The following is a 9938-nucleotide window of genomic DNA, read 5'->3' as shown; positions in this document are numbered from 1 at the left end:
TCTTGTCTTGTATTGTATTTGACATGTAGAGTAGATTGCTTCATAGCTCATTTACAGTAACTTTGTAATTTTTTGTTCAAGGTTCATTGCATTATGCTTTTATTTAAAAGCTTTTGAAAGGAAGGAAACAGATAACAAAAAATAAATCATAGTTAGGTAAGTTGAAAAGTTAAGGGATTTTTGCATAAATATCCAAGTTGCAGAAAATATTTGCAAAAATACGGATTGCAATCATGTATGTAACCGTTTTAACCTCATATATAACCTCAGGTTGTATGCATCCGTATTTTTATAAATATTTTCAAAAGAATTGGTATTTTTGGTAAATTCCCAAAAGTTTTAACTTTTAAAGTTGGACGTCAATGGGATGAACTCGAGTCAACGGATCCGCACTTGCTTCCTGCAATCTCATCCGTAGCCGCAGGTGGAGGGAGGAGGACTTGAAGTAAACCCTCAAGTCGTATTATATTAAAACCAACACTTAAATCTTGCCTCGGGTAAGGAATCAAGTTTCCACACAGATTATTTAATAACTACTCTGTTTTAACACCCAAATTCGAGAACTTACAAAAGAAAGGCAGAAGGTAATGGGTCACTGGGAGGATCTCCACAACCCAAAATACCATTTCGTGAAGTGTGTGTGTGGATGGACTTTAGTTTTTCTTTTTGCCCCTCCTGGAATATGGCTAAGCTTATCTATAGCTGATCAAACCTCAATCTCCTGTTCAATCGAAGATTTTTACGCAGATGGTCTTCCAAGTACTAATGTCTCCAGCTTCAACCAGTCTAGAATTTATTTCCAACTCTACCTTGGGAATTCTGAAGAGGATATGGGAGTTTATTACAATGACCTCAACCTAACTTTCTCTTATTATTCTACTGCAGGTAATATTGTTTCAGTAGGCAACTACACCATTCATGGATTTCACCAGGGCATTGAATCGAAGACTCAACGAAAAGATTTTGTTGTGATGACTCAAGGGCTTTCGCTGCAAGAAATTTCCAGTAACAGGTCGTTGATTTTTAGGGTGGATTTGGGAACTGCAATGAAGTTCAGGGAGATCTTTTCCAAAGCTAAAAGTAAAACGAGGAAGATTATGGCATGGGCTAAGGTGGAGGTTGACCCAATCACTGGGAAGAAGATCAGTAAGGAACCTATTGAACTTAAGCATATGATTAAACATCATGTTAAGGGCCGGGATAATATTTTATTAATATTTTTCATTTTAGCTGGTGTTTTATTGCCATGCTGGTGTTTCTGTTTCTTGGGGAGCGGCCAAATGGGCGGGTTTGAACCGCTCATTCGGGACCGGTTCGTACGGAAATCGTAAAAAATTCGGACCGAACCGGGCCGGTTCAAACCCGCACAACTCGGTAAATTAGGTGAACCGAACACGAATACCAATTTTAGAACCCGGGACCGCATGAGCCCGCACGAGCCCGCACGAGCCAAGCCCGCACGAGTCGCACGGCAAGCCAGCTCGCACAGCCCGCACGAGCCCGCACAGCACGCCCGCGGGTGTGCCTCACGCGCCAACGTCTTCCTCCCTGCTCTGCTTTCTGCCATGGCTGCAACGTTACACTCTGATTTCTGCAGGTTAACGTTACACCTGACTCCACCTCCAACTTCAAGGCTCCAATGGTACTCTAATTTCCTTATAAATATATACATACAAACACAACTTTTATTCACAGTTTCTTCGACCTCTCTGTTTCTCTCAATCTCAATTTCTCCGACTTTTTTCTCCTTTCTCCGACTTCTTTCTCCTTTCTCCATCTACAAACATAACCCATTCGAATATAAAATTTACAATTCAATCTCCATTCGCAATTTTCAATTCAACAATAAAAATTCGAATATTAAAAAAAGGTAACAGATATTCGCGAACAGGAAAATGGAACAGGGAAGAAGGAGCATTTCTTCTCAAGGTTCAACCCCATCGGCTTCGATGCTCCCGCCTCGACCCGGATCCACGTTTAATACCGAAGAAGGTATGTTATTTTCCTGTCGATTTTAACCAAAAACTATGGGTTTCTGCTTCTGTGATGTTAGATTTTTTGTGTTTTTGATTGTATATATAAGGCGGCGCCGCGGCAGTTTTGATGTTAGATTTTCTGCTTCTGCTTCTGTTTGTTGCCTTGAGTTGTTGCCTGTTGGTGTATTGAAATTCAGCATTTCAGCTTACTAGTTACTAGTAGTTATACGAAAGGCGAATTACCATTTAATTAGTAGTACTAATTCAGCTTATAAACTATAATTACCATTCTGTTGAATTGTTGCCTTTTTATTAGTAGTACTAATTACCATTTAATTTTCAACTTACTACTAATTCAGCTTCTATAGTTTTATTCGTGTATTATATATATAATATATTGTTTATTCGTTTTGTAAATTCATTTTTTTAATTAATGGTTGTAATTTCGTTTTCTATTCGTTTTTATTCGTTTAATTCATGATTGTAATTTTTTTAATTGATTATTATAATTTTTTTAATAGATTATAATTTTTTTATTCGTATTTAATTTTATTCGTTTTTTAATTTCTGTAGGTGCTACGAGTTCGAGACAATCATCGCACGTGTGGACATATTTTTCGAAAGAAGCTATGCCGGATAATCCGAATAGATTTAAAGTACATTGTTTGATTTGTGTACAAAATGGTAGACCACAGCCACCATTTAGTTATGCTCGAGGGACCGGCACGGGAACACTAAGCCGACATTTGGAGAATATTCACTCTATTACGAAGGCGAGTCACGAAAGTGGAGAAGCACGAAGAGGTCCACAACAATCACAACTCGGTGGTTTTATGACATCAACGGGAGGTGGAGGTATGCCTTTTTCCTATAGTAGAGATAAAATGATACAAAGTTTTGCTACTTTTGTTACACTAGACGAGTTACCATTTTCTCACGGTGAGAGTGATAATTTAGAATATATGATGAAAACTACGATAAATCCGGCATTTAGAAAAATTCCTAGAAACACACTAAAACGGCACACAATAACACAATATCATTGCGCTAGAGCACAATTAATTGAATTTTTTCGAGAATTTGATGGTGGTTTCGTTAACTAGTGATTGTTGGAGTTCGAGTCAAGGTGAGCCTTATATATGTGTTACCGTTCATTGGATTGGTGTCGATTACATGTTACAAAAACGAATTATTGCATTTGATGTTATGGACGAATCACACACCGGTTATAATATTATGTCTAGAATTTTAGATACAATTAAAGAATTTAATTTGTTTAACAAGGTATTCACAATTTCCTTAGATAATGCTGCTAATAACAACAAATGTATTAATTATATTAGGACCGAAATTCCTTTAGTTTTAGATGGAGTATTTTTACACATTAGATGTTGTGCTCACATAGTTAACTTAACGGCTCAAGTAGGAATTCAACAAATAACTAATTTATTAGAACCTATTATGAAGGTAATTAAGTATCTACGTTTGGCAGGTAAATATAGGTCTAGGTACAAGAAATTGTGTAAAGAAAATGGACTAAGGCCGAAAAAATGGGGTATCGATTGTCCTACAAGATGGAGTTCGACATATAAATTACTTGTTGAAGCAATTAAATATAAACCCATTATTACCATCTTATATAACGACGATCCAATTCACCAATACGAAGGAGGAATTATTACCGAGGAAGATTGGGAATTAGCATCTACTGTACGTGACATACTTTATTGTTTTGCGCATGCTACTAAAGTTTTTTCTTATGTTTATGAACCAAATGTACACCATTGTATCATTGAATGTGTTAGTATTGTTACTACTTTAAAGGAATACGAAGAAAATGATAATTTTAGTGATATTATTAAGGATATGAAAATTAAATGGATCGAATACTTTACCGAATTTCCATATATTTATGGTATTGCATGTCTTCTTGATCCCGGTGTTAGGAAGGAAGGTTTAGAAAATATGTTAGAACATTATTATGCTGTGTTAGGAGTTTCATATAATCATGTTTTATATGTAACTAATTGTTTAAATTTGTTGTTTCGTCTTATAGATATGTATGCTCCAAAAACTCAAAGTACTATACCACCAAAGAGTATTAATACTTCTAGTAGGTTTAGTAGTACCATTTCATCTATACTAACCAAAAAACAAAAATGTAGAATTTCCGAGTCATCTACCGTACCTTCTTCTGCCACTAATATGGTTCACGAATTTTTTTCATATAGTTATGAGTTAAATGATGATTTTGATGTACTAACATGGTGGAAGAATCATGAGTTACAATTTCCGGTTTTAGCAAAAATTGCAAAGGATATTTTAGTTGTCCCAGCTTCTACAATTGCGTCCGAGTCCGCTTTTAGTGCAGGCAGAAGAGTGTTAGATGAGAAGAGATCCAGTCTTGCGCCAAACGTTGTAAAGATTTTAGTTTGCAAAAAAGATTGGGATCAAGCCGATAAAAGACAACAAGGAAGAAAAGAAGACTCCGACGATGACGACGAGCCATGGATGACAATGGATACTTCATCCGAATCGGGAACCTCAACTAGCGAACAACTTTAGAACAAATATTTAATATAATTTCTTTTTAAGTTTTAATATCATTTGATTTGTAATTTTTTAATGTTTGATACGGTTTGTTCCGTTTTTTAGAGAGAGAGGAGTCCTGTGAATTTGTAATTTTTTTAAATTAATAAAATTTATAAGAGGTACCGTCCTCTTTTTAACCAAAAATTAAAAATAATAAACTTAATTGATTACAACTATAATATTTTGAATAAATTATGTGACATAATAGAAAATAATGTTACATTTTATTATTTATTTTTTATTAATTGATTACTAATTTCGAGTAATTATTGCTCGAGTTTTTAGGAATTATTGCTTCCAGTCAGGATCTCAATTATGCAGCCCGCATTGGCTCGCCCAGCCCGCACATACGGCTCGCCCAACTCGCGAATTCAACCCGCACAGCCCGCACACACGGCTCGCCCGCGAATTGGTTCGGTTCGTTCGGTTCGGTTACGAGTCCTGTTTTAACGGTTCAAACCCGACCCGAGCCCGGTTCGTAATTCAGCGGTCCGGTTCAGTATTTAAATACCGAGTGTTCAACCCGTGTGCGGCCCGGCCCGGCACGCATGGACCGCACAAGTGGCCAGGTCTACTTGGGGTGCCTATGTAAATTAGTAGGCCGTTAATAGTCTAAAACCCAGAACCTTTTTGAAGTATATCAACTTTTTCATTCTAAATTATGCTTTCATGGAGGGCACTGACCAATTTTTCAAGACTAATATGACACCGAAATTTAGTGCTTGTACCAATTTTTCAAGACTAATAATTTCAGATTTGTGTTTATTATTTAGATATACGACACGACACGATACGACGAGATATACGAAATAAATATATATTTATAATTAAATATTAATATTTATTATAAAATGTATACTTATAATAAATAAATGTAAATATGTATATTTATAATAAAGAATTTTAAAATAATGCATAATTTCATAATATTATAAGTATAAATGATTTATATGTATACATTTCATATAATTTTGTTACTTTTGTACCTATATATCCAACATTTACATTTATCTATTTATTTAATTATATTTATATTGATATTTAATTTTACACCACACGAGAACGACACAAAAATAAAGATACCCAAACACAAAAATACACAAATTTTGGGTCAATTTTATGTTTGAGTCTAGAAGGCATAGAGCCCTGATAAACTTCTACTAGGTTATGATTATTTGTTTTTGAAAACAAAGTAAATAATTCAAAACATTCATTACTTGTTCAAGATTACAGAACTCTAAGTAAGATTCATGGTTGTCAAAAAAATTCAAAAATCCGACATTCATCTGATTATTCGAAAAAAATGTATGTTATTCGTGTTTGGAAAAGAGTGGATATTATTCATATCTGGGGATGAAATATTTGAATCCAAAATTATAAATAATATTTAAATTATATAAAATATAATTGTATATAGTTTAAATTTTATTTAATTAGCTTATAGTGTGCGTATATGCATTAAATAAATATTTATACAAATTTTATATAATTGTACAGATGCTTTGTACATATATAAAAATATTATTTGAGTTTAATCGCAAAAAAATGTTCTAGAATCATCTTCAATACGGTAGGGTCATTAAAAAAATTCAAAAAATCAGATATTCATTGGAAATATCGGCATTAGTATTCATATTCGAAATAAAATGGATATTATTTAAATTCAAATTCGATAATTACAGATATAAATACGAATTATCTATATTCCAATTATCCATTTGATAGCCCAAAGATATCCTCGCTACTAATCTAACTCTTTTTTAGCATGAAAGTTTGCAATCTAGCAGTAGATCGTCTAATAAAAGACATCGAAACATTACATAAATATTGAAAACACTCTTATGGTCCATATAATTACTTATGATTGATGGTCCAATCACAAATAAAATATACACTTTATTTTTTCGGTGGAGAGTTGACAGGACCGTCAAAAGAAAGATAAAAATATAATATAATAATTTACATTATGATAGACCATAATACAATTAGACCCAAGAAATATTACAAAAATCCCATGGAAAAAGATCATAGGCCCAACTGAGGGTGGTCCCCGGACACGTGGCACTCACACAGGATAACAACGGTCCCATATTACCAAAAATAGCATGGTAGCATATCAAGCATCCATGTGTCATGACCTCAGGCAATCCCAACAACAAGGGGACAGCTGGGCCCGACTTCCCATCGGGACCATCCAATTATCCACCAACCAAGATTCACCAACGACTAAAATGAAAATGTACAAAACCCCAAAACCCTAAATTGGAAGCCTATAAAAGATTCTGGGGGTTACTTCTTGAATATTTACACACATACACACACCATAAATATATTCAAATAGCTCAGGTTTCATTCTACTTCTTCACAAAACCCCTATTCTTATCCTCACGCCGGAGGTTGTTAAGTGGCATTTATATCCACTTAGAACGCTTCATAAAGGCTCGAATTGGTATTTTATACTCAAGTTGTTTGTGTATTTGATGCGTTTTTTGTAGTGTTTTGCATTTTAGGGCATAATCAAAAGAAGGGATGTAAATTGCATGATATATGCTTGGAAGAGTGTGAGGATGAAGCCTTGGTCAAGTGCGCGAAGAAACCAGCAGTTGAAGACAAGAAATAAAGAAGAAATCATTTTTTTCCAGAAGATCAGCGCGGTCGCACTACACTTGGGAGCGGCCGCGCTAGACACAGAGCGGCCGCGCCGGATCACAGGGCGGCCGTGCCAGGTCGAGTTCTGAGAATCCTGATTCTATTCTGAGACTGATTTTATGGACTTCTATTCGAGTTGGGATGTTATATAAAGACCTTTTAAAGACGTTTTTCAGAATAGAGATGAAGGAGAAGACAAGAAAAAGACCTAATAGCACAAATTCAACGAAGGAGAAGAAGATTCAGTTTTTACTTGTGATTCTTTGCTTAAGATGTAATCTTGGATGCTCGTTTTCTTTATTGTTGAACCTAATACTCTTGATTACGTACTTTGTTTATTATTCAGTTTATAAAGACTTAGTTTATTTATCATGTTTTCATTGGAACCCATTGTGACGATGAGTTCGATCATGAACTAATCATTGTCATGGGGTTCTAATGGATTTTCTTATGGATTTCTATAGTTAATTGTTTTGATACCTAAGTATGTGGTGATTGATTGATATCCTAGTATTGGTTGTACTTATTCATCTTATGTGTGTAGCTAACATATAAGATAGCATGTTAATCTTTATTGAAGCGAAAGTGAATATCGAGGTTTGAAACTTGCCATGCTAGCATAGGTTCATGTATTTGTTATGCATGATTCGTAGGTAATTTTAACCATCTTACTTGCCCTATGTAATCACGATAGATAACTTGCGCATTAAACCTTTATGTTGTCAAATTCTATAGACATATAGGGTCTCAATATAATTGGTGTCTATTAGGCTTTTATCTCTTTTGTGGATGTCTGGTAGTTGGGTATTTGTACAATGAAAATTAGCTTTCTAATTTCGTGTTATCTGATTAGTTGTCATCACCATTACATGCTAAGGTTAAGAACAGTGACATTGAATGAAGTAGTAATGAAGTTAGAATCCCATGTTAGTCTCATATAGTTAATTCAATCACTTTTAATCTCTTAGTTATTTGCATGTTAGTTTAATCTTAGTTATAAACATCCCAATTTGTTACTTGTCTTAGCAGTGAGTGATAACCATACATTGTTGAATAAGTGCATAATCTAAACTTAACCTAAACCAGTCTCCGTGGGAACAAATCTGATTTATATCTTATAGTTTTTGTGAACGCGTATACTTGCGTGTAATTTTAGCGCGTGTTTCCTCCCTAACAAGTTTTTGGCGCTGTTGCCGGGGACTCGGTGTTAATTTTAGGTTTATGTGCTTGACATCAGTGGTCGTTAAAGTTCACTGACTCGGATATTTTACTTACTAGTTACTTAGTCATTATGTTTCAGGTACTCTAGTTTTGATTGTAATGGTAGATCTAACAGCAAATTTAAAAGCGTTGATGGATTTTTCTCAACCAAAGATCAATGACATTGAATCTAGCATTGTCAGGCCAGCTATCGCAGCTAATACCTTTGATATCAAGCCTGACATTATCCAGATGGTCCATAATTTAATCCAGTTTGGGGGTTCTCCAACGGAAGACCCTAATATGCATATTAGGGATTTCATCGAGATTCGTGACACCTTCCAGTTCAACAATGTTTATGAAGATGCTGTGAAACTAATACTTTTCCCTTTTTCTCTGAGGGATAAAGCTAAGTGTTGGTTACACTCTCTACCAGCAGGTTCTATCACTACTTGGGAGGATCTCGATCAAAAATTTCTTACTAAATTCTTCCCTATGGCGAAGACAGCTGCACTCAAGAATGCTCTTACTCAATTTGCACAGAAATCGGGAGAAACTCTATGTGAAGGTTGGGAGCGCTACAAGGAGATGCTTAGGAAGTGTCCTCATCATGGCATGCCTGATTGGATGATCATCAATTGTTTTTACAATAGTTTGGGAGCACAATCTAGACCCATGCTTGATGCAGCATAAGGTGGAACATTATGGGCAAAGAGCTATGATGAAGCTTAAGGTCTAATTGAACTGATGACTGCTAATGAATATCAGTATCCAACCCAGAGATTGCCACAGGGCAAGGTAGAAGGAATTCTGGAAGTGGATATAGCTACGGATATCACTGCTCAACTAAAGGCATTTTCTATGAAGATCGATTCTCTGGCTAACTATGGTGTTAATCGGATATTCAGTGTTTATGAGCTGTGTGCAGTTTTGCATGCGATGGAACAATGCGTTATATCTAGTGAATCAGCTCAGTTTGCGAGCAACTTTCAGATATAACAGCAACCAGTTCCAGCCACTTATCATCCTGACAACTAGAATCATCCTAACTTCCGCTGGAGCAAAAATCAGACGGCGATGCAACAGCCTTATCAGTAGTATGCAGCAAAGCAATTCAACCCTCCTGGTTTTCAACAACCGCAATATGCACCAAGATAACTGATAAGTGGCATTTTATACCACTTAGAACGTCTTAAAATGACTTAAATTGGTGTCTTGAAATCAAGTATTTTGTGTATTTGATGCGTTTTTCTAGTGTTTGTGTATTTCAGGGTATAAGTTGCATTTCGGAGGAGTAATCATCAAGAATAAGCCTTGGCATGTGTTAAGCATTGTGAGAGGAAAGAAAGGGGCAGATTACAGCGAAGAAACGGAGCAAACTCAGGAATTTTCCAGTAGGGTCCCGAGCGCCCGCTCAGCTATGCTGAGCGGCCGCGCAGAAGGCTGAGCGCCTGCTCAGCTATGCTGAGCGGCCGCGCAGGGTCGGGGAAAATAATAATCTATTTTAGACTTCTACTTCTA

General features: G+C 35.7%; 1 protein-coding gene and 1 non-coding gene across 2 annotated transcripts; one reads left to right on the top strand and one right to left on the bottom strand.

Annotated features, from left to right (window-relative positions):
* Positions 1-1338: 1338 nt before the first annotated feature.
* On the top strand, positions 1339-4628 carry LOC141700566 (uncharacterized). The gene is made up of 3 exons (XM_074504276.1): positions 1339-1642; positions 1892-1992; positions 2550-4628. Exons 1-3 carry the CDS (start codon positions 1425-1427, stop codon positions 3077-3079), a joined length of 849 nt encoding a protein of 282 aa, XP_074360377.1. The 5' UTR covers positions 1339-1424; the 3' UTR covers positions 3080-4628.
* Positions 4629-8927: 4299 nt separating this feature from the next.
* Positions 8928-9034, bottom strand: LOC141700568 (small nucleolar RNA R71). Its single transcript, XR_012566425.1, has one exon. It is a non-coding gene; the product is annotated as a small nucleolar RNA R71 (small nucleolar RNA).
* Between the last annotated feature and the right edge of the window lie 904 nt (positions 9035-9938).

This window comes from Apium graveolens, unplaced genomic scaffold (genome assembly GCF_009905375.1).
Source record: "Apium graveolens cultivar Ventura unplaced genomic scaffold, ASM990537v1 ctg2516, whole genome shotgun sequence".
Lineage (NCBI taxonomy): Eukaryota > Viridiplantae > Streptophyta > Magnoliopsida > Apiales > Apiaceae > Apium > Apium graveolens.
The sequence above is the reverse complement of the archived record's forward strand: the minus strand, read 5'-3'. Positions and strand labels throughout refer to the sequence as shown.